Genomic DNA, 26,503 nt, shown 5'->3' on the forward strand with positions numbered 1-26,503 from the left:
GCCTCAATGAGTGACACACTCACAGATGCAGATAGATTTGATTTTAGCTTGGGCTCACTGAGAGAAAATCGATAAGCAGCCCAATGAAGTACTCTTAACTTTGTGGAGACAGTTGTCTTTGGAACACCAATTCCAGAAAATGCCCAAGTAGGGGAAGGACATTGCTGTGTGACCCAGTCCCGCCCAGGCACTTCAGCTCAAAGACTACGTGCTGCAGCCAGGCTGGGGTGTAAAGCCTTTTCTGTTTGATGAGGGAACTGGCCAAGGTGCTTGGCCACTGGACGACTGGAGGCCACATATGAAATGAGCGATCCACTGGTCCCCCACCAACGTATGGCAAGTGCTGGCGCTGGTAGACATCGATGCAGATATATTCTGGGGGTGGATGTTTTACACAGCTTGGCAGCTGTGCTGTCTGTCGTGAACTTGATGGACCGCTTGACGATTGAATTGGGACAGTACCACTACGTGGTGGACTTGGCTAATGCATTTTTTTTTTCTAGAGAGCCAGAAACAGTTTGTCTTCATGGGAGGGCAACAATGAACTTTCACAGGGTTGCCTCAGTGCTATATGCCCAGCCCCACCGTATGTCATGGTCTTGTTGATAATGTTATGTTAACCTCTGATTCTCTTGCAGATTTAGAAGTGGCAACACTCCTCTTGCCTGAGATTGGGATGATGCAGCTGAGACTGCCTTCCTGGCAGCCAAGGGGGCTATTCAGTAGGCACAAGCCCTATGGGTAGTTGACCAGGAGTGCCCATTTGAGCAGGATGTGCATGTGACAACAGATGGTTTTGGTTGGGGCCTGTGGCAACACATGGAGCACTTGAGAATGCCAGTAGGTTTTTGGTCCCAACTATGGAAGGGAGCTGAGCACCAGTATTCCTTGATAGAGAAACAGCTAGCAACTATATATGCCACCCTTCAGGCTTGTGAGAGTATGGCAGGATGGGCTGCAGTCATCATGCAGATGACTTACCCAATAGTGGGATGGGTGCATTCATGCATAACGATCCCCTGGACTGGGATGGTGCAGACATCCACTTTAGCAAAGTGGGGCACCTACTTAGAACAGCAGAGTACACTGAGTACAAGCCCCTTAGAAGCAAAGTTGCAAGAGGTCTTTGGATCTGTAGTCCTAATGCACAATAAGGCCTTGGGGCCTGAGGCACCCCTAGACCCTAAGCCTTCACTGTTTAAGGAAGGGCGTCCCCCCATTCCCAATGGGACATGGTATATGGGTGGGTCTAGCCAGGGTGCTGCTGCTGCCTGGACTTCTGTTGAAGTCCAGCCTAGTACTGACAGCATATGGTTTGATAGCAGGTGTGGATATAGTAGCCAATGGGCTGAATTTAGAGCAGCATAGATGGTGATCACCAAGGAAGTGACGCCTATGGTAATCTGTACCAATAGCTGGATGTTCTAATGAGGCTTGACCTTGTGGTTAACTACCTGGAAAATACAGAAGTGGCTAGTTGGCCACCAACCCATGTGGGGCCAAGCCATGTGACAAGACCTGTAGGTGGAAGGATGACCTTCTCCAACCAAGCATGGGACAAATGGTAACCTGTTGTTGCCTGCCCCAGTGCCCCTAAAGGTAGGGAAATAAAAACCTGGCTTAATGTATAAAGCAACATTGGGGTAACGTCACCATGGGGTGGTTGCACGCCATAACCTGGAGTTATTGCTCCCTGTATTACTGCTGGGCCTCTGAGTCCAGGGTTCCACCCTGTGGGTGCATCTCCCCACTAGAAAAACCCTCAGCCTAGGGGGTGGAATATAAAGCCTATGCATCAGACCTGTGTGTCCAAGACCTGTGTCTCCCTTGGCCTTGGGGATGGAATGTAAGGAAAATGGATGTGCTGCAGTCAAGAATAGGCCGAGGCAGACATCTGGTCCAGTGTGACTCAGCGAGTTTGGAGCGCAGGCACATAACTCCGCACATTATGTAACCACACCATTTGAGGTGCATTAGGTGACCACCCACATGAGCTTGTGCTTGGCTCAGAGCCACTATTGCCTGTAAAATGTATAACTACCCTGCTAACACTGTACATATGGCTTGCATCCATGGGTCATACCCAAGCACATGCCCAAGCTTGCTTGTGCCCAGAGAGAGAGTAAAACCATGTCAAAACTGTCTACGATTTCTTGAGTGTTTTTCCAGCTCCCTGCCACTTGCCCACCAACATCCCTCAGACCTCAGTTAGAACCTGACACCTGCTAAAACTGATTTTGAATTTCTGGCCCCCAGAATCATAAACAAATACATTTATGTTCTTTTAAACCACTCAATTTGTGGATTGTTACAGCAGCAACAGGAAGCTAATATACCCTTGAAACAAATAAGCATTTTTTAAAAAAATCTTATGGGACCTTCTTTATACTAAAGGACCAAGGGTGTTGAGCTTTCCAGCAGAGCATCCAAGTCCTTTGGCACCTGATACCTAGCTTTGCTCTCCAGGCATGTGGTGAACAAACACCCTCTGCCTCCTGCTCCAAGGTGGGCTTCAAAGACTCCAACTACTCTATTTAGCAGAATCCTAATGTGTCTCAGGAGCTTATTAGGAGATACCTCAGGACACAAGCCAGTCACAGGCTTATCTCTCCTGGGACTCAGCTCATGGTAAAGCATATGGATTGCAGGCTTCATATTTTTTAAAATGCTTCTTAATCGATATTCTTAATTCAATCAGATTTCTTTCTCTGCAACCTGTCTGCCATTATAACTTCAGGGAAAGACAAGATAAATTCCACTTCAGGAGGGAGAGAGATGTAATTCTAGGGAAGTCTCTGTTAGACAGAAGGGATTAAAATTCTCCTCTTTCTGCCAGCATGGGTGAAGGAAGGGAATAGGAAAGAGACTGGGGTAGGGAAAGGAAGTAGCACAGAAGGAACATGAACCATGACTTCCCCTGACTCAGGACTTGTGTTCTAGAGGTGGAGGAAGGGTCTGTTCAATCTCCTGTTTAGAATCTTGAGAAGAGATGCTCTACAGGGGCCCCACTCCAAACATGGCACGGGCCCTGTCATCTTACAGTCGTGGCCTAGAGTGACTTGGCAGAAGGAGGGACTTAATGCCTTTTCAGGTGCTCCTTGAGTTCTCCCTCTGGAGAGAAAGTCTCCAGAAGTTTCCCCATGGGGAAACTGTTCTAGGAGGGTGTGGTAGCTGATGGTGCTGGCTGGCAGGCTTAGCAGAAGATTCTACCCTGGAACTCCTGGGCCATTCATCACATGGCCCCTACAAACTGGTTCACCCCAACAGGTGCCGAGATGGGGTGGGATGAGGCACCTGACCAGGTTGAGAGAAATGGATCTGGAGTTCTTCAGCCTGAGACTTCAGCAGTGGATATCACCAGGGCAAGCAGTCACCAGGTGGACTCCAGCCACTCATTTCAGAGGATAGCAAAGACCCAGGGAGCTTCAAAGAATTTTCCTGCAGAGCCAAGGCCCCTGCTGGCTGCCACAGACACCCAGGTGCCATCTTGGGAGAAGAAGGGGAAGTCACTAAAAGAGACCACACCTTTACCTGAAAAGAAATATTTTAAACAAGAAAGAAACTAATTAAAATGGCCAGAACTGAGGTAGTGTTAATTGGCATTTTCACCTTTCATGATTACCTAGTAGGGAGCTCTTAAGGAAGATTGTATCAACCCATGATGAAATAATTGCAGTGGAGTGTAGTTCTGCCCTTAGATTCAGCAAGAGGGCACCTGCCCTGGCCTCCATGCCCCTGCTCTGGCCTTCTTGCTATGCTTCATTTTTGGGCAAGGAATCACAAGGCAGATGATAGCCTCACCAGAGCCCATGCTCCCCCACTCAGTCCCCTGTCTAAACTCTTTCGCCAGTACTCGGCACCTTGGAACTTCTGCCCAGTGGTCTTGAGCCAGCTTCCAGGGTTTGCAGGGGCCTCTATGCTGAGTCTTAACCTCTAAGGAAAGCTTGCACCGCCTATGTGTATGTCTTAGGCCATGGAGTGGACAAAAGGTGGCCAATTTGTGACTTGAGCATTGGAGGATTGACTTCAGTGTCCACACACACGTGCAAAAAAGTCTCTTCTGGAACAGAATCAAGCTGGGAGTGAGAAGAGAAGGAGTAAGGCCAGAGACCTTCTGCCACCATATTCCATCCTGAAACTCCAAGTCATCCCAGAATTCTTTAATGAAATCTTGGTTTCAAAGTCATTATGAAGGTGTATTTGTGAAGGTGCAGAAATAGAACTAATTTATTACACCTTTTAAAATTTCAATTATAACCTTTAACTCTTTGGACTTGTGGTTCTTAATTCCACTTATATTTTAACCATGATTTCCATACATGTGGACAGCCTGATGTAGTGTCATTAAATTAGACACCAAACGTGTAATTATACATATGAGAAGTCTTATCAAAGGGGAATTTAGAAGTTCCTACTGAAGTGAGTAGCATGAGCAGGAAACAAGTCTGTCACATTGCTTGTTTCTCTGCACACCTTTCATGGTGTTCCAAGCACCTGGCCAAACTCATGCCGTTTTCAAGGGACATGTCCTACTCAGCATTTGTGCATCATTCCTTCCAGAAAGGCTCCACTGACTGGCTGATGCTCAGGGTCCCAGTGCTGTGCTCTTGCAGCCCCCTGAGTGTAGTGAAATTTTATTTCTGTTTCTTTCATCTGTGTATCTTAGGCCACTAGTGCTGGGCCTGACATACAGAACACATTGTAGGAACATTGGTTGAGCTGAGCAATTGCTTCCCACTCTCTCAGCAACTTGATAGGCATGTAAATTGAGCTGTGCAGCTGAACTGAGGTCCCCTGCTATTGCAGGACAGGAAGCTTTATAGGTAGAGGCCCTCAATTTTTCAAGAAAGTCACCCCCATTTCCTGGAAATTATGACCTCTTGAAATAAATTCTATCCTTTTTCTTTAACTATTAGAGTTGAACTCTGGTCGGAATCAACTTCCGGAAAGTAATTTCAGTGTCCTTGGTGAAGGTGATGATCTGAAGTAGCAAGCTGCAGCCTTTTATAGTTTTTCCAGGGAGAACATTTTCATTTCTTTTCATAAGGCCAGTAACCCCTGCCCTCTTCATATCATAATTGAAAAGAAGCAAAACTTATCACTGCATGTCTGACTATCCAAGTTTAGAGGTGATACAGGGCAAAAAGACCAGCCATTTAGTAATAGTTAATAATCTGCTGATTTGAGACATCATTTAAGTTTAAGAGGGCTGCCTGACTATCCTACCGTTAACAGCAATTCTTTTTAAAAAATTAACTATGAGACACACTGAGAATTCATACAGATCCTCGCTTTGTTTTTTTGCTAAGTTTTTAGATAATTTTACATTTGTGCCAGGGCATTCTTTTTCGTGCTGCTAGAATTGAAAAGAATCAGATAACAGGGGGAAGCAATAAATGACTATTCTCTCCACTCTGACCTCCCATTTTGGGTGCGTTTCTCCCAAGGCTCATCCTGTGTAGCAATTAAGAAAAAGATGAAGTAGCTGAACTCAGTTCTCTGTGTTATGTAGCTTGTTAGATGCTTTGCATAGGAACATGTGGCCTCAGTCATCAAGGAGATTTTTGGAGGGTTCCAGGTCACCCTGACACACCCACTTGCCAGGTGACTGCTCTTATTTGAGTGCTCTTGTCTGAGTGGCTTACCTCAAACACCTGTTTCTCTGTCATTCCCTAACAAGGATACTCAGCTGTCCCAGGCAGTTTCTCAGAGGGCTTTCTGCCCGGAGCTTAAGATAGATAAATTTCAAACAATACCCAATAATGAGATCCTTATAGAGCTATTTGGAATAATTTTACCTAGGAGTACAATTTTCCTCTAGTAAAGACAACAATATTCCAAGTTAAATAAATGAAATATAATTAAGCATTAAATTGTCCCTCCCCTTAAACAATTCATTACAGGTAAAAATATACAACAAGAAGGGTCAGAAGTATATAAATGTCTTCCCCATCCTAATGGAAAGACCTTTCCCAATAGTATAGTATAGTACTTAGAATAACAGAAAGAACCAAAAAAGAAATATTTTTTCTAAGAATGTGTCCTGAGAGTGATTTGTTATGATCTAAAGGACCCAGGATTTAAGAGTTCAACTAAATAGCAGATGTCTGACAGATAAATTTTCTGTAATACCATATTTTTTTCTACCTAACCATTACACGTCCCTTTCATTCAAGATGGAAGTGTCTACTCTTCCCTTCTATGCCAGGTTTCCCATTGGTTATCACCATTATGAAAACTATAATATTGTACTACTGTTATCTCTCTACCTGCCTGTCACTGACACCACTGTGGCCTCCCAGAAGCCAGATTACTGATATGTATATGTGTGTATATATGCACACACACACAATACATTTGTAATTGTTCACAGCAGACTGCTAACCTCAACATTATCATGTAAGAGAGACTCTAGTAATACTTTTAGGGCTCAAGAGGCTTTGGTGGAATTTGGAAATTCTTCCCAAGCCAAGAACCAAGACAGATGATAGTAGATGCTTTTTTCCTGCTATTTCTTACATTTCATTTTCAATAGGCTTTTTCATAATAGTACATACTTCCCAGGGCTCATGTACTAATGTACTAAGTACTTAGTTTTGTGCAAAGCAATTTATCTGTATCAGTTTATCCTGCAAGGTAGGTATTATTACTCCCATTTCATGGATGAGTTCATTGAGTCTTAATTTATATAACTCAACAAAAGTAACAGTAAAAAAAAAGGAGAGTCACCCTTAATTCTTTTTGAGTTTTTTTATTGATATATAATTTCTGTACATTTTTTGTGGGGTACCTATGATACTTTGTTTTATACAGAGAGAATGTGTAATGATTGAGTCAGGGTATATATCACTTCAAGTATTTATCATTTCTATGTATCAGAAACATTTCAAGTCATGTCTTCCAGCTATTTTGCAATATAGAAAACATTGTTATTAAGTATAGTTGCCCTAGTCTCTTATCAAACATTAGAACTCCCTCCTACCTAACTATATGTTTGTACCCATTAACCAACCTCTCTTCAACCTCCTCACCCCCACACATATCTTTCCCATCCTCTGGTAACTCTCATTCTACTGCATACCTCCATAAGATCAGCTTATTTAGCACCTATATGAGTAAGAAAATGCATTATTTGTCTTTCTGCACCTGGCTTGTTTCACTTAATGTAATGACCTTCAGTTCCAACCTTGTTGCTGCAAATGAGAAGATTTAATTATATTTTTATGAGTGATCAGTATTCTATTGTGTATATATAACCACATTTTCTTTATCCATTATTCATTGATGTACTTATGTTGATTCCATATCTTTGCAATTATGAATATTGCTGCAATAAACATGGGGGCTGCAGTAAACATGGAGGTGATATACTGATTTTCTATCCTTTGGATAAATATCCAATAATGGAATTTCTGGGTCATATAGTAATTCTATTTTTAGCTTTTTGAGAACTCTCCATACTGTTTTCCTTAGTGGCTGTATTAATTTACATTACCACTAACAGTGTATAAGAGCTCCCTCTTCTCTGCACCATCACCAGGATCTCACCATATATCTGTCATATATATATATATATATATATATATATGACAAAATAATATATATGACAAAATAATATATATATAGAGAGAGAGTTTTTTTTTCTAACTAGCATAAGATGATATCTCATTGTGGTTTTGAGTTTCCCTAATGATAAGTGATATTAACTATTTTTCAATATACCTCTTGGCTAAATGTTTGTCTTTATTTGAGAAGTGTCCATTCAGATAGTTTGCCCACTTCTTAATGTGATTTTTTTTTCTTTTTTTTTTTTTTTTTGCTGTGCAGTTGTTTGAGTTCCTTCTATATTCTGGATATTAGTCTCTTGTCAGATGGATAGTTTGCAAATATTTGCTTCCATTTAACAGGCTGTCTCTTCACTCTTGATTGTTTTCTTTGCTGTGCAGAAACTTTTTATTTTACTATAGTCCCATTTGTTTATTTTCATTTTTCTTGTTCACGTTTTTGAGGTCTTACCTGTAAAATCTTTGCCTAGACCAATGTCCAGAAAAGTTTTCCCTAGGTTTTCATCTAGTATTTTTATACTTTTGCATCTTATGCTTAGGTTTTAAACAATTTTGAGTTGCTTTTTGTACATGGTGAGAAACACAATGTCTATTTTTATTCATCTGTATGTGGATATTCAGTTGTCCAGCACAATTTATTAAAAAGGGTTTCTTTTCAGCAATGTATGTTATTAGTACCTTTGTAAAAAATCTATTGGCTGTAAATACATGAACTTATTTCTAGATTCTCTATTCTGTTTCATTAGTGTGTGTTTCTGTTTTTATACCAATGAGATGATGTTTGGGGTTTTGAAGTCAGGTAGTGCGATGCCTCCAGCTTTGTTCTTTTTGCTCAGGATTGCTTCAGCTAAACTGGCTCTTTTGAGCTCCACACAAATTTTAGGATTACCCTTTCTATTTCTGTGAAAAAAACGACATTGGTATTTTGATAGGGATTGCACTGAATCAGCAGATTGCTTTGGGTAGTGTGGTCATTCTTACAATATTAATTCTTTTGGTCATGAGCGTGGGATGTCTTTCCATTTGTGTTCTCTTCAGTTTCTTTCATCATTGTTTTATAGTTTTTCTTATAGAGTTAGTTCACCTCCTTGGTTAAATTTATTTTTAGATTTTTTTGTAGGAATTATAAATAGGATTGCCTTCTTGATTATGTTTCAGCTAGTTCATTATTGGTATATAGAAATGCTACTGATTTCTGTATATGGATTTTATATTCTATAACTCATTAGATTTATATATCAGATCTAAGTTTTTTAAATCTTTATGTTTTTTGAAATATAAAACATAAATATAAAATCATGTCATCTGCAAAGAGAAACAATTTGACATCTTTTTCAATTTGGATGCCTTTCATTTTTTTCTCTTGCCTGGTTTCTCTGGCTAGGACTTCCAGTACTACATCGAATAAAAGTAGTAAAAGTGGATATCCTTGTCTTGTTCTAGTTCTTAGAGGAAATGCTTTTAACTTTTCTCCATTTAGTATGATGTTAGCTCTCAGTTTGTCATACATGGTCTTTATTATTTTGAGGTATGTTCCATCTGTGCCTAATGTGTTGCGAGTTTTTATTATGAAGGGATGCTGGATTTATCAAATGTTATTTCTGTCTATTGAGATGATCAAGTAGTTTTTGTCTTAAATTCTCTTTATGTGCTGTATTACATTTGTTGATTTGCATATGTTGAACCATTTTTGCATCCCTAGCAAGAAACCCACTTGATCATGGTGTATTTTTTGATGTGATATTGGATTTCATTTGCTTGCATTTTGATGAGGATTTTTGAATCTATGTTCACCAGGGATATTTGTAGTGTGGTATGGGGTGTGTGTGTGTGTGTGTTGTTGTTGTTGTATTCAGGAGGATTAATATCAGTTCTTCATATGTTTGGTGAAACTCATCTGTGAATCCATCTGATCCTGGGCTTTTTGTTGTTGTTGAGAGACTTTATATTACTGCTTCAAACTCACTATTTCTTATTAGTCTGTTCAGGATTTCTGTTTGTTCTTGGTTTCATTTTGGGAGGTTGTATGTTTCAGGAATTAATCCATTTTCTCTCAGTTTTCTCGTTTGTGAGCGTATAGTTTTTTCTTAATAGTCTCTGTTGATCTTTTGTATTTCTATGGTATCAGTTGTTATGTCCCTTTTTTCATTTCTGATTATGTTTATTTGGATCTTCTTTCTTCTTGGTTTGTTCAGCTAGTGGTTTATCAATTTTTTTTTAATCTTTTTAAAGAACAGGCCAGGTGCGGTGGCTCATGCCTGTAATCCCAGCATTTTGGGAGGCCAAGGCAGGCAGATCACAAGGATCAGGGATTCGAGACCAGCCTGGCCAACATGGTGAAACCCTCTCTCTACTAAAAATACAAAAATTAGCCGGGCATGGTAGCACGTGCCTGTATTCCCATCTATTGGGAGGCTGAGGCAGGAGAATCACTTGAACCCAGGAGGCAGAGGTTGTGGTGAGCTGAGATCATGCCACTGTACTCCAGACTGGACAACAGAGTGACATTCGGTCTCAAAAAAAAAAAAAAACCAACTTCTTTTTGTGTTAATCTTTTGCATGCTACTTTTATTTAGTTCTGCTCTGATCTTTTTATTTCTTTTCTTCTGTTAACATTAGGTTTGGTTTATTCTTGCTTTTCTAGTTCCTTGAGATGGAATATTAGCTTTAAAATTTGTGATCTTTATACTTTCTTGATGTGGGCATTTTATGCTACAGACTTCTTTCTTAGCACTACTTTTGCTGTACCCAACAAGTTTTGGTATGTTGTGCTTCCATTTTTATTTGTTTCAAAAATGGTTTAAGTTTCTATCTTAATTTCTTCCTTGACCCAGGATCGTTTAGGAATATGTTGTTTAATTGCCAAGTATTTGTATAGTTTCCAAAGTTCCTCTTGTTACCACCCCTTTTTAGTTTTATTCTGCTATGGCTTGAGAAGATACTTGATATGATTTCGATTTCTAAAAATTTGTTGAGGCTTGTTTTCAGCCTACGGTGTGGTCTGTCCTAGAGAATGTTCCATGTGCTGGTAAGAATGCATATTCTGCATTTGGTGCATTTAGGTAGAATGTTCGGTAAATATCTGCTAGGTTCATTTAGTCTAAAGTCCAATTCACATCCATTGTTTTTTGTTGCTTTTCTGTCTTAATGATCTGTCTAATGCTGTGAGTAGGATGTTTAAATCCCCTACTATTATTGTATTGCTGTCTCTTTCTTTCTGGAGTTCTAGTAATATTTATTTTATGAATCTGGGTGTTCCGGTGTTGGGTACATATATATTTAGAATTGTTATATCCTCTTACTGAACTGATCCTTTTGTCATTGTATAGTGATCATTTTTGTCTTTTCATAAACTGTTTTTTATTTAAAGTCTATTTTATCTGATATAGCTACTCTGCTCCCTTTTGGTTTCTGTTTGCATGGAATATCTTTTTCCACCTCTTTTCTTTCTGTCCATATGTGTCTTTAGAGAGAAAGTTAGTTTTTTATAAGCAATATATGGTTGGATCATCTTTTCTTTTTCTCATTCTGCTTATCTATATATTTTAGGAGGAGCATAAATTTAATCCATCTATGTCTTTTAAAAAGGAATGTAAATTTAATCTATTTACATTCAAGTTAATACTTACATGTGAGGTTTTGCTCCTGTCATATTTGTCTTTAGGTGAAATTGTCTTTAGGTGAAATTCTGTTGTGTTGCCATTAGATTCCTTTCTCTTCCTTCTTTGTGTGATTATTTTATAAGACCTGTGTGTTTTATACTTTTTATGTTTTTATGGTGGTAAATATCAACCTTTCATTTCCATGTTCAGGAATCCTAAAGATTCCTAAAAATCCTAAAGATTTTTTGTAGAACCAGTCTGACAGTAACAAGTTTCCTCAACATTTGCTTATTTGGGAAAGACTTTATTTTTCTCTATTTATGAAGCTTGATCTTACTAGATATAAAATTCTTGGCTGCAGGTTTTTTCTTCCAGCTTTTTTTTTTTTATATTTTTTTTATTATACTTTAAGTTTTAGGGTACATGTGCACATTGTGCAGGTTAGTTACATATGTATACATGTGCCATGCTGGTGCGCTGCAGCCACCAACTCATCATCTAGCATTAGGTATATCTCCCAATGTTATCCCTCCCCCTTCCCACCACCCCACCACAGTCCCCAGAGTGTGATATTCCCCTTCCTATGTCCATGTGATCTCATTGTTCAATTCCCACCTATGAGTGAGAATATGTGGTGCTTGGTTTTTTGTCCTTGCGATAGTTTACTGAGAATGATGATTTCCAATTTCATCCATGTCCCTACAAAGGACATGAACTCATCCTTTTTTATGGCTGCATAGTATTCCATGGTGTATATGTGCCACATTTTCTTAATCCAGTCTATCATTGTTGGACATTTGGGTTGGTTCCAAGTCTTTGCTATTGTGAATAGTGCCGCAATAAACATACGTGTGCATGTGTCTTTATAGCAGCATGATTTATACTCCTTTGTGTATATACCCAGTAATGGGATGGCTGGGTCAAATGGTATTTCTAGTTCTAGATCCCTGAGGAATCACCACACTGTCTTCCACAATGGTTGAACTAGTTTACAGTCCCACCAACAGTGTAAAAGTGTTCCTATTTCTCCACATCCTCTCCAGCACCTGTTGTTTCCTGACTTTTTAATGATTGCCATTCTAACTGGTGTGAGATGGTATCTCATTGTGGTTTTGATTTGCATTTCTCTGATGGCCAGTGACGATGAGCATTTTTTCATGTGTTTTTTGGCTGCATAAATGTCTTCTTTTGAGAAGTGTCTGTTCATATCCTTCGCCCACTTTTTGATGGGGTTGTTTGTTTTTTTCTTGTAAATTTGTTTGAGTTCATTGTAGATTCTGGATATTAGCCCTTTGTCAGATGAGTAGGTTGCAAAAATTTTCTCCCATTTTGTAGGTTGCCTGTTCACTCTGATGGTAGTTTCTTTTGCTGTGCAGAAGCTCTTTAATTAGATCCCATTTGTCAATTTTGGCTTTTGTTGCCATTGCTTTTGGTGTTTTAGACATGAAGGTGTTTTAGACATGAAGTCCTTGCCCATGCCTATGTCCTGAATGGTAATGCCTAGGTTTTCTTCTAGGGTTTTTATGGTTTTAGGTCTAAGGTTTAAGCCTTTAATCCATCTTGAATTGATTTTTGTATAAGGTGTAAGGAAGGGATCCAGTTTCAGCTTTCTACATATGGCTAGTCAGTTTTCCCAGCACCATTTATTAAATAGGGAATCCTTTCCCCATTGCTTGTTTTTCTCAGGTTTGTCAAAGATCAGATAGTTGTAGATATGCGGCGTTATTTCTGAGGGCTCTGTTCTGTTCCATTGATCTATATCTCTGTTTTGGTACCAGTACCATGCTGTTTTGGTTACTATAGCCTTGCAGTATAGTTTGAAGTCAGGTAGTGTGATGCCTCCCGCTTTGTTCTTTTCACTTAGGATTGCCTTGGCGATGCGGGCGCTTTTTTGGTTCCATATGAACTTGAAAGTAGTTTTTTCCAATTCTGTGAAGAAAGTCATTGGTAGCTTGATGGGGATGGCATTGAATCTGTAAATGACCTTGGGTAGTATGGCCATTTTCACGATATTGATTCTTCCTACCCATGAGCATGGCATGTTCTTCCATTTGTTTGTATCCTCTTTTATTTCCTTGAGCAGTGGTTTGTAGTTCTCCTTGAAGAGGTCCTTCACATCCCTTGTAAGTTGGATTCCTAGGTATTTTATTGTCTTTGAAGCAATTGTGAATGGAAGTTCACTCATGATTTGGCTCTCTGTTTGTCTGTTATTGGTGTATAAGAATGCTTGTGATTTTTGTACATTGATTTTGTATCCTGAGACTTTGCTGAAGTTGCTTATCAGCTTAAGGAGATTTTGGGCTGAGACAATGGGGTTTTCTAGATATACAATCATGTCGTCTGCAGACAGGGACAATTTGACTTCCTCTTTTCCTAATTGAATGCCCTTTATTTCCTTCTCCTGCCTGATTGCCCTAGCCAGAACTTCCAACACTATGTTGAATAGGAGTGGTGAGAGAGGGCATCCCTGTCTTGTGCCAGTTTTCAAAGGGAATGCTTCCAGGTTTTGCCCATCCAGTATGATATTGGCTGTGGGTTTGTCATAGATAGCTCTTATTATTTTGAAATACATCCCATCAATACCTAATTTATTGAGAGTTTTTAGCATGAAGGGTTGTTGAATTTTGTCAAAGGCTTTTTCTGCATCTATTGAGATAATCATGTGGTTTTTGTCTTTGGCTCTGTTTATATGCTGGATTACATTTATTGATTTTCGTATATTGAACCAGCCTTGCATCCCAGGGATGAAGCCCACTTGATCATGGTGGATAAGCTTTTTGATGTGCTGCTGGATTCGTTTTGCCAGTATTTTATTGAGGATTTTTGCATCAATGTTCATCAAGGATATTGGTCTAAAATTCTCTTTTTTGGTTGTGTCTCTGCCCAGCTTTGGTATCAGAATGATGCTGGCCTCATAAAATGAGTTAGGGAGGATTCCCTCTTTTTCTATTGATTGGAATAGTTTCAGAAGGAATGGTACCAGTTCCTCCTTGTACCTCTGATAGAATTTGGCTGTGAATCCATCTGGTCCTGGACTCTTTTTGGTTGGTAAACTATTGATTATTGCCACAATTTCAGCTCCTGTTATTGGTCTATTCAGAGATTCAACTTCTTCCTGGTTTAGTCTTGGGAGAGTGTATGTGTCCAGGAATTTATCCATTTCTTCTAGATTTTCTAGTTTATTTGCGTAGAGGTGTTTGTAGTATTCTCTGATGGTAGTTTGTATTTCTGTGGGATCGGTGGTGATATCCTCTTTATCATTTTTTATTGTGTTTATTTGATTCTTCTCTCTTTTTTTCTTTATTAGTCTTGCTAGCGGTCTATCAATTTTGTTGATCCTTTCATAAAACCAGCTCCTGGATTCATTAATTTTTTGAAGGGTTTTTTGTGTCTCTATTTCCTTCAGTTCTGCTCTGATTTTAGTTATTTCTTGCCTTCTGCTAGCTTTTGAATGTGTTTGCTCTTGCTTTTCTAGTTCTTTTAATTATGATGTTAGGGTGTCAGTTTTGGATCTTTCCTGCTTTCTCTTGTGGGCATTTAGTGCTATAAATTTCCCTCTACACACTGCTTTGAAGGCGTCCCAGAGATTCTGGTATGTTGTGTCTTTGTTCTCGTTAGTTTCAAAGAACATCTTTATTTCTGCCTTCATTTTGTTATGTATCCAGTAGTCATTCAGGAGCAGGTTGTTCAGTTTCCATGTAGTTGAGCGGTTTTGAGTGAGATTCTTAATCCTGAGTTCTAGTTTGATTGCACTGTGATCTGAGAGATAGTTTGTTATAATCTCTGTTCTTTTACATTTGCTGAGGAGAGCTTTACTTCCAAGTATGTGGTCAATTTTGGAATAGGTGTGGTGTGGTGCTGAAAAAAATGTATATTCTGTTGATTTGGGGTGGAGAGTTCTGTAGATGTCTATTAGGTACACTTGGTGCAGAGCTGAGTTCAATTCCTGGGTATCCTTGTTGACTTTCTGTCTCGTTGATCTGTCTAATGTTGACAGTGGGGTGTTAAAGTCTCCCATTATTAATGTGTGGGAGTCTAAGTCTCTTTGTAGGTCACTCAGGACTTGCTTTCTGAATCTGGGTGCTCCTGTATTGGGTGCATATATATTTAGGATAGTTAGCTCTTCTTGTTGAATTGATCCCTTTACCATTATGTAATGGCCTTCTTTGTCTCTTTTGATCTTTGTTGGTTTAAAGTCTGTTTTATCAGAGACTAGGATTGCAACCCCTGCCTTTTTTTCTTTTCCATTTGCTTGGTAGATCTTCCTCCATCCTTTTATTTTGAGCCTATGTGTGTCTCTGCACGTGAGATGGGTTTCCTGAATACAGCACACTGATGGGTCTTGACTCTTTATCCAATTTGCCAGTCTGTGTCTTTTAATTGGAGCACTTAGTCCATTTACATTTAAAGTTAATATTGTTATGTGTGAATTTGATCCTGTCATTATGATGTTAGCTGGTGATTTTGCTCGTTAGTTGATGCAGTTTATTCCTAGTCTCGATGGTGTTTATATTTTGGCATGATTTTGCAGCGGCTGGTACCGATTGTTCCTTTCCATGTTTAGCGCTTCCTTCAGGAGCTCTTTTAGGGCAGGCCTGGTGGTGACAAAATCTCTCAGCATTTGTTTGTCTGTAAAGGATTTTATTTCTCCTTCACTTAGGAAGCTTAGTTTGGCTGGATATGAAATTCTGGGTTGAAAATTCTTGTCTTTAAGAATGTTGAATATTGGCCCCCAATCTCTTCTGGCTTGTAGGGTTTCTGCCGAGAGATCCGCTGTTAGTCTGATGGGCTTCCCTTTGAAGGTAACCCGACCTTTCTCTCTGGCTGCCCTTAACATTTTTTGCTTCATTTCAACTTTGGTGAATCTGACAATTATGTGTCTTGGAGTTGCTCTTCTCGAGGAGTATCTTTGTGGCGTTCTCTGGATTTCCTGAATCTGAACGTTGGCCTGCCTTGCTAGATTGGGGAAGTTCTCCTGGATAATATCCTGCAGAGTGTTTTCCAACTTGGTTCCATTCTCCCCATCACTTTCAGGTACACCAGTCAGACGTAGATTTGGTCTTTTCACATAGTCCCATATTTCTTGGAGGTTTTGCTCATTTCTTTTTATTCTTTTTTCTCTAAACTTCCCTTCTCACTTCATTTCATTCATTTCATCTTCCATTGCTGATACCCTTTATTCCAGTTGATCACATCGGCTCCTGAGGCTTCTGCATTTTTCACGTAGTTCTCGAGCCTTGGTTTTCAGCTCCATCAGCTCCTTTAAGCACTTCTCTGTATTGGTTATTCTAGTTATACATTCTTCTAAATTTTTTTCAAAGTTTTCAACTTCTTTGCCTTTGGTTTGAATGTCCTCCCGTAGCTCAGAATAATTTGATTGTCTGAAGCCTTCTTCTCTCAGCTCGTCCAAGTCATTCTCCATCCAGCTTTGTTCCGTTGCTGGTGAGGAACTGCGTTCCTTTGGAGGAGGAGAGGCGCTCTGCGTTTTAGAGTTTCCAGTTTTTCTGTTCTGTTTTTTCCCGATCTTTGTGGTTTTATCTACTTTTGGTCTTTGATGATGATGTACAGATGGGTTTTCGGTGTGGATGTCCTTTCTGTTTGTTAGTTTTCCTTCTAACAGACAGGACCCTCAGCTGCAGGTCTGTTGGAATACCCTGCCGTGTGAGGTGTCAGTATGCCCCTGCTGGGGGGTGCCTCCCAGTTAGGCTGCTCGGGGGCAGGGGTCAGGGACCCACTTGAGGAGGCGGTCTGCCCATTCTCAGATCTGCAGCTGCATGCTGGGAGAACCACTGCTCTCTTCAAAGCTGTCAGACAGGGACATTTAAGTCTGCAGAGGTTACTGCTGTCTTTTTGTTTGTCTGTGCCCTGCCCCCAGAGGTGGAGCCTATAGAGGCAGGCAGGCCTCCTTGAGCTGTGGTGGGCTCCACCCAGTTCGAGCTTCAGGGCTGCTTTGTTTACCTAATCAAGCCTGGGCAATGGCGGGCGCCCCTCCCCCAGCCTTGCTGCCACCTTGCAGTTTGATCTCAGACTGCTGTGCTAGCAATCAGCGAGACTCCATGGGCGTAGGACCCTCGAAGCCGGGTGCGGGATATAATCTCGTGGTGCGCCGTTTTTTAAGCCAGTCCGAAAGGCGCAATATTCGGGTGGGAGTGACCCAATTTTCCAGGTGCGTCCGTCACCTCTTTCTTTGACTTGGAAAGGGAACTCCCTGACCCCTTGCACTTCCCAGGTGAGGCAATGCCTCGCCCTGCTTCGGCTCGCACACGGTGTGCGCACCCACTGACCTGCGCCCACTGTCTGGCACTCCCCAGTGAGATGAACCCAGTACCTCAGATGGAAATGCAGAAATCACCCGTCTTCTGCGTCGCTCACGCTGGGAGCTGTAGACCAGAGCTGTTCCTATTCAGCCATCTTGGCTCCTCCCCCCCTTTTTTTTTTTTTTAAACACAAAGTCTTGCTCTGTTGCCCAGGTTGGAGTGCAGTGGTGTGACCTTGGCTCACTGCAGCATCCGCCTCCTGGATTCAAGCGATTTTCCTACCTCAGCCCCTTGAATAGCTGGGATTACAGGTACGTGCTACCACGCCTGGCTAATTTTTGTATTTTTAGTAGAGATGGGGTTTCACCATGTTGGCCAAGCTGGTCTCGAACTCCTGACCTTGAATGATCTCCCAGACTTGGCCTCCGAAAGTGCTGGGATTACAGGCATGAGGCATAACACTCAGCCTCTTTCAGCAGTTTTTAAACGCCTTCCCATTATCTTCTGGCCTGTGAGTATTCTGCTGAGAAATCTGCTGTTAGTCTGATGGAGTTTCCTTTAAAGATGACTAGGCACTTTTATCTTGCTGCTTTAAAAATTCTTTTCTTCTTTTTGACTTTAGACAGTCTGATGATGATATTATCAGGGTGATTTTTTTCTTTTTTTGCAGTGTATTTGAGGATTGATGGGCCTTCTGTATCTGGATATCTAAATCACTATCTAGAATAAGGATGTTTTCATCAATTATTTCCTTAAATAAGGTTTCTAAACTTCTTTATTTTTCTTCTCCCTCAGAAATACTGATAATTCTTAAGTTCATTCAGTTTACATAGTTCCAAACATCTTAAATGCTTTGTTCATTATTTATATTCTTTTCTCTTTATTTTTGTCTGACTAGATTATTTCAAATGATGTGTCTTCAGGTCCTGAGATCTTTTACTGGGTCTAATCTACTATTAACATTTTTAATGTATTTTGAAATTTCTTCAATGAACTTTTCAGATCTATTATTTCTGTTATTTTAAATAAATATATCTCTCACCTTGATAATTTTTCCATTCATATCCTAAATTGATTTTCTAATTTTTTTGTCTTAGATTTGTCATTCATATCCTAAATTGCTTTTCTGATTTCTTTTGCATCTCTTGCATTGGGCTTCTCTAAAACATGTACTTTTGATTATCTGGCATTTTGAGAATTTCTTTTTAGCTAGCATCTATTGCTGGTGGAGGATTACTATGTTTCTTTGAGGGTGGTGTAATACCTTGTTTTTTTTTTTTTTGCCATGCTTTTTGTGTGTCTGCATTGATTTCTGCGCATCTAGAGCAACAGTAGCTTCTTATTTGTGAATTTACTTTTATTGGGAGGAGCACTTTTTCCTGAAGATATTGCTATGATAGTTGGGTAGGGTCATTTGGCTTTGCTTCTGGGTACATGTAGTGGCAAAGACTCTATGATTTCCCTGGCTATAAATAGCTTTAGTGTGGTAGCTTCCTTGAATGCAGTTGTAGTAGTGGTACACTGGGTGGATGAGCAGGCTGATGACCTCTTGGGCAGCTGGGGTGGCATACGCAATGAGGGATGGCAGTGGTCATGAGAAGCTTTTCTTCTTCCTTATCACTGTGATTTTTGTGTTAGGAATTGTTGTAATGGGCTGTGTGGGCTGGCCTCCAGACCAGTAGGTGGCTTTTGCAGGTTAGAGCCAGCTGCAGTGATAGTGGTAGGATTTATGCCCAACCTCTCTTTCCTGGGAGAAGTGCTCGGATGTCTCACATGGTGGATTGGGCCATGGAACCCCAGGGGCCTGGATCCGGTGCTGTGTCCTGGAGCAGGGGAAGAAGGTAGGTGGAGCTAGATAGTGCAAGCCTGTATTCAGGCCCACTAGTGGCAGGTGCATTTGCCAGCCCTGATGGAAGTGGTGGGGCAGTCCTCAGACCCCCAGTTGAATGGCTTAGGGGAAACCGCTGACATGCCAAAGAGTTAGCACAGTGAGGAAGAAGTAGTCCCAGTGCTTCAGCCTTGGCCAGCAGGAGTGGGATCTTAAAGCCTATAGTTTTATCTGTAGATTTCTACTTCTGATTTAATCCTCAGAAATGTTCTCTGATTTAAGGGCACTATATATCTTTAATATTGGCCCCAGAATTATATTGTAGGTAATGTATAATTAATATGTTTTTAAACTCTCTTTCCCCAGGAGTTGTGCAACGGAAGGGGCCTCTGAATTGGGTTGTACCTGTGGTTACTTATTATCCCCATTTATGCTTAATTGTCTTCTTTTCTAATTTCCTTTGTGTGTTTGTTTTGTGTGCTTTGCTGATTTTCCAGTCCTGCAGCCTTCCTACTTGCTATTTCTTTAGTATTTTCATACCCTCTAGTATAATTCAATACACAGTAATTCAATTAATGTTTATGAATAAAATGATTGCTTTTATACTAGAACATTCCCAACAAGGAAATGTTTCATTTAACTTTTTAGTGTTTTCATTTCCAGTGATCTTTTCACACTTGAAAATAAATTAGAATTCTGAACTAGTAGACACCTGAAAACTAATTCCTGGTCTGAACTGATGATTGCATGATCTGTAGCTGCTGAGTTTTTTCTTTCTTTCTTTCTTTTTTTCTTCAACTCTGCAGTTTTTCAATGGCCTTCATCCTTGGGTTACCATTAAGAGAGCTGTGGTTTTCAAGCTAATGTGGGTGCTGTCAAACATCATGTCCTAACTTTGCGTGCATTTGGTGGCATTTAGAAAACCCACATGCCTCCATTAAACTACTTTACAATACCAATTTATAAAGAAAAACAAACTGATTTGCTCTACACAGCCCTGTTAATTCAGTGAATGTGTCTTCACCATATCTTAGCTATTGGTTCATTACTGATGCTTACAAATCTAGCACCAAATCTGGCGAAGATGCAAAAATGCTTTCTCCTTACCTTTATTCTTCACATACTAAGGATGACCAAGAAACAAATGAGGCATGGTGAGGAGAACGTGTGTACATATACTTGCTTGGAGAATGATCAGCCTACTTTATTTAAAAACAAATATAAAGGATAGTAATAATTAATAGCATTTATCAAGCTCCTTAGTGTGAGACATTGTCTTAAGAATTCTCACTAGACTTTGTTATAGTCTTGTGATACTCATTTTAAAGATGAAAATACTAGGGCATGAAGAATTAAATATCTTAGTTCAGATAGCTCCTTGTTTAGACTTCAAATTTTCAATTATTGCCATTTGACTACAATATATGTGAATTCCACCCTATTCTATAGCTATTCTTTCTTAATTTCTTATGCTTTCCTTTATTAATTTGAAAAGTTCAATATAGATCTCTGTAAATGCAGTGTATTCTAATTTAGATAGTTTCTAGAACTTGAAAACATCATTCAATTTGGTTTATCATAGCTTTTAAATTATAAGCATATTCAAAAGAAATGTGAATAAAATATTCTAAAATAATTTATTATAATTGAAAAAATGTTATTTATATACATCAAGCACATAGTGGCTCACACCTGTAGTCCCAGCACTTTGGGAGGTCGAGGTGGGCAGATCACTTGAGGTCAAGAGTTTGAGACCAGCCTGGCCAACATGATGAAACCCCATCTCTACTAAAAATACCAAAAAATTAGCCAGGCATGGTGGACAGTTGTATTCCCAGCTACTCTGGAGGCTGAGGCATGAGAATTGTGTGAACCCAGCAGGCGGAGGTTGCAGTGAGCTGAGATCGCATCACTGCACTCTAGCCTGTGCAGTGAAGCGAAACTCCATCTCAAAAAAAAAAAAAAAAGGTTTAAATTTCACATAGCAATGCTTTTTGAAAGTATTTAAAATGTGTCTTCATGTTATTCAGTGCATTGTCATTTTGGAAAAAAAAATTAACTTGGCAAGATAAAAGTTCTCTAAATTAACTCTAAATTGGTTATCTAAACAAGCAATTCAAATAACATTTGCTTGTACCCTACTTGAGATAAAATGTCTTGCTGTATTCATCATTAATGGCTGTAATATTCCCAACAAAGAAAATGCAGGTGATGTTGGCTTGATGTGTGATGGATTTTGTTCCTGCGACGTGGATAAAAACAAAAACAAAAAATATTCAGAATGAATGAATAGCTCCACCTGCCACAGAGCAGATGTACAAACTGGAAAGTATTGTGTGTGCATCCATTGTCATCTTAGCTAATTCCTTGGTTCTAAAGCATTAGATGGGTTTGGCTTTCACCAGTTCTAAAAAAAAATAAAAATAAAAAAAGATAGATTTATGGTGTTCAGACAGACATATTATCTGATGTGCTCAGAATAAAGAACTGAATTCAGAATATAAGAAGAATGGGCATCTGAAAGGAGCCCATATGTACACTTACCCTACATAAGAGAATTTTATATAAAAAGTTTTTAACAACATGATCCTAAGCTGTGGTCTTTTTGTTCCTTTCACATAGCAGATTTTAAAGAACTGTAAAAAAGTGATCCTAAACTATGATTTCTTTAGAATGATGAATTCAGCAAATATCCATTAACATACAGCGTGTCTAAGGCATCATGCCAAATATGGGTAGTCGGTAGACAGGGTAGACCAGAATTATGTGAGCCATTTAAACACAAAGATATTCCCTGGTTTCTCACCCAGAGATGTTGATATGGAAGATCTGAAGTGGTACCATGGAATCTGTGTATTCTCATATACATCCATGGTTAGGAATTAGAAGAGGTGTTTTCAACTGCGGCAGTTTTGCCCCCAAGGGAACATTTGGCAATGCCTGGAGAGAGTTTTGACTGTTACCACTTAAGAGGGGTGGATGCTACTGGCATCTAATGGGTAGAGGCCAGAGATGCTGCTACATATCTCACCATGCACAACACCTATTTACACACCCACAAAAAAAACTGTCCAATCTAAATTTTCAGTAGTGCCAAGGTTGAGAAATGTTGATCTAGAGAATATAAATGTATATTCTTTGAGAGTCTATAATTAACCAGAGTGAAAAAAGATGAACCAAAATATTGTGCATTCATTCATAAATAAAATAAAACAAAATAAATAGCATTAGTCCAGAGAATTCAGTAAAAATTTAAGCAAAATTTTAGGAATGTGTTACCTCACGATTATTATTTTAAGGAATGACTAGAGAGTTCCTAGTTGAAAAAGTGTGTGAGAGAAATTTTGAAAAGCTATAAAGAACTAAAAAAGCTATAAAGAACTAAAAGTAGAATTACCATTTGATCCATCAGTCCCACTACTCGGTATCTACCCAGAGGAAAAGAAGTCATTATTCAGAAAAGATACTTGCACATGCATGTTTATAGCAGCACAAGTCACAATAGGAAAATCGTGGAACCCACCCAAATGCCCATCAATCAATGAGTGGATAAAGAAACTCTGATTGATATATATATATATATATATATATATATACACACATATATATATACACACATATATATACACACATATATATATACACATATATATACACACATATATATATACACATATATATACACACATATATATATACACATATATATACACACATATATATATACACATATATATATACACACATATATATACACATATATATACACATATATATACACACATATATATACACACACATATATATGTTTATACACACACACAATATATATACACACACATACTATATATTTATATACACACACTATATATATACACACATACTATATACACACACATACTATATATGATCATATATATGATCATATATAGTATATATATTATATATATGATCATATATATGATCATATATAATGATCATATATATGATCATATATAGTGTATATATATATTATATATATGATGGAATATTACTCAACCGTAAAAAGGAATGAATTAACAGCATTTGCAGTGACCTGGATGAGATTAGAGGCCATTATTCTGAGTGAAGTAACTCAGGAATGCAAAACCAAATATCGTATGCTCTCACTGATATGTGGGAGCTAAGCTATGAGGATGCAAAGGCGTAAGAATGATACAATGAACTTTGGGGACTTGGTGGGAACAGTGGGAGGGGGGTGAGGGATAAAAGACAACAAATATGGTGCAGTGTACACTGCTCAGGTGATGGGTGTACCAGGTTCTCACACATCTCCACTAAAGAATTTATGTAACCAAATACCACCTGTACCCCAATAACTTATGGAAAAATAAAATTTAAAACATAAAATATATTTGCAATGGAAATGATCTGAATAGATTATGCTTGTGCTTGAAAAAAATAAAAATTTTAACTGGTCCCTAAAAATTAATAAGGAGAAAAATGTTTATTTACAGACAGCAGAAATTCCTTTAAAAATATTGACTGCGTAGGTCTACTTCTGTAAGTGCCATCTAAACAAGCAAAAAAAAAAAAAAATGACATCTAGGAGAAGTCTATGTGATTTTTTAAAAGTGGTTTCGTCCTTTTTGTGTTATCTCACTCTTATAGTTTCCGTTTCTTAGTTTTATATCATCTCTAGAGATTAGATGCTGAGGAGCAGGAAGTACAATAAATTACTGGAAGTTATTTTGGTTGCTGTCAATGCAGGGTTTGGATTAATAATGAAACCAATTAAATCCTCAAATACCTCCAATGGCAACAATAAAAATTTAATTTCCAGAGAGAAATAAGGTTAGCTATGTTGAACACCGTTTGCACCATTTGTGAAACCCAAGTTTTTAAACATTGGGGGATTCTGCTGACTTGTCAAAGAACCAGCAGCTGACTGATTTAATCAAAATAATAACAAAAGAATTCATGCTTTTTTTCAGCTGTCTCATGCATCTCTGATGACAACCGGTCAGCAGAAATGATGGAATGCCTCAAGCAGACAAACGGCATGCCTCCCCTTGTGCAAGAATGCACGGTCCCATGTCGAGAAGACTGCACCTTCACTGCTTGGTCCAAGTTTACGCCCTGCTCCACGAACTGTGAAGCCACAAAAAGTAGGCGGCGACAGCTCACAGGTATAGTGTGCATTTTACTCTTTAGCATCAGGCAAGCTGAACATCTCTGGATCTTTTGTATAGAATATGAGGTCCAAAGGACAGGAATTTGCATCAGGTCTCTTCCTCTCTCTCCATTCGTTAATACATATCCTCAAACTCAGAACAATGCCTGGTACGTAACATGTACTCAATTAATGTGTGTGAAATGAATGAAAGATGTGAACTGTTTTATAGCTATCAAGTTCCTCTCTATATAGTTTTATAATCTTTGTAGTCATAAAAGGCATTTTATTCACCAACTTCTTTTGAGTAGATAATGGCAAAGTTTGTCGTGTGCTATCATGCCAGGATCTCAGTGAGCTTGAAGGCAATCACTGGTTTGGAAAGATTATCAAAAACAGATCTAACTGACATCATTGTCTTTTGCCTTTATCTTATAAGCAATTTGACATTTTAAAATTTTACTAGTGTAAGGCAAAAATCAAATTACATATACTGATTCTGCTTTTGTGGTATATTATTAATTATGAGCTCTGTTTTCAGCTGCAAAAATTTAATGGGAATTAAAGCAACTAATTGTTTAATTGAATTCCTGGGGCAATTTTTGCCTGCAGTATGCAAGTAATTGATGCAATAGTGTATTTTACTATGTGCCTAGATAAATATGCCACAACTTCTCTTAACTTCTTATGTGTTTGTATAAGCAGAAAATGAAGAACCAAAGGAAAATGCCAGAATAATCACTGAGATAATGAAATTGGTGTTGACATTGAAGAATTAAGCACAGATGACCATTTGTTCTCATGAGCAGTTGAAGGGCTAATTCTGTTGGTTTCGAGACCCTTTTGTCTGAATGCATTGCTTACCTGATCACGTTTTGAATTTAAATCACCGTTATTTATTTAAGTAATCTGCTAGAGCCTTTAACAGGATTTCTGCAAACAAACTGGGAGTCCATTTGTAAGTGTAGGTGAAATGCATAACCATAAACAGAACACCAAACAAGAAATGCTGTACTTCATGCCCTATCTTCCACAAAAATTTGTGCCACGTGATTTTATGCAACATTGCTTGTTTCTAAGATACAACAAATTTCTCATAGAAAAACAACACAATGAGATAGAATGTATGTGACAGGAATAGTTGAAGTTCAGGGGCCAATGAATGAAACTTTGTTTGCCTGTACAAACGTAACGCATCGGAAGCCATTACTCTGGCAACTCTTTATATACTTGAGATGAGAGAGAATTTCCCGTAGAGGAAAGGGAAGTTTTTAATTAGTGGCCAGTTTTTTTCTTTTTTCTTGAAAGTTTATTCATGATAGTTTATACCTACATAATGAAAATGGAAAATATTGAAAATCCTAGGATATTTATTCATTTTACAACCAGCACCATTTATGTTATGAATTGTTAAAACTCTAATGAATTTGACTTTTATTTAAAATGTTCCTTTTATATAAATATTGAAGAATAGCTGTACATTTTTTCTGCAAACTCTAAAAATTACTCATACTAAAACACTGTTTGAAATTTCTTTACTAAATTATTAACTGCTGTACTTTCAGGTGGCTAATTGACCTTTGTGTATCTTTATGTCTACGTGGCACCAAAACAAGTTAGCAGTTTCATGAAATACATGAGTTTTTTTAAAAAAAATAGAACAGTAAAATGAATCATTTAATATCACTGTTGGAAAAAAATCCCACTAATGAATTGAAATATTTTCACTTTTCAAGACTTATTTTTATTGTCATGAAACTAATGCTTGTATTTTGTTATCTCTGAGTAATTTGGTAGTAAATGCAATAAACAATCTCTAACATGAATGCTGCTGAAAGTCTTGTACTCAAACTCCAAAGCCATGTGATTCTTTCTCTCTTTAATGCAAACACACACACTGAAACATATAAACATAAATACAAGCCACTTCATTGAATATGGGGCCATACAGGATATTTAACTTTCTTTTGTCCATTTGTAACAGGCTTTAATTCACTGAGCGTTCTGTATGTTGTACCCAAACTATGTCATCACAGGTTTTAGACTCAATAGTATTTAAAGCAATTGTTTATAGAATGCCAAAAAATATTCCATTTATT

The 26,503-nt window shown here is 38.6% G+C and overlaps 1 protein-coding gene across 1 annotated transcript in view; it reads left to right on the plus strand.

The window, feature by feature from the left end:
• The window catches only part of THSD7B (thrombospondin type 1 domain containing 7B), a 913,367-nt gene that overhangs the window by 615,040 nt on the left and 271,824 nt on the right, over positions 1-26,503 (plus strand). The window contains exon 13 of the mRNA XM_019021646.4: positions 24,226-24,420. Within this exon, the coding sequence (XP_018877191.3) occupies positions 24,226-24,420 (195 nt within the window). The remainder of the gene's footprint in view (positions 1-24,225; positions 24,421-26,503) is intronic.

The sequence above is a fragment of the Gorilla gorilla genome, chromosome 11, assembly GCF_029281585.2.
Source record: "Gorilla gorilla gorilla isolate KB3781 chromosome 11, NHGRI_mGorGor1-v2.1_pri, whole genome shotgun sequence".
Taxonomy (NCBI): Eukaryota; Metazoa; Chordata; class Mammalia; order Primates; family Hominidae; genus Gorilla; species Gorilla gorilla.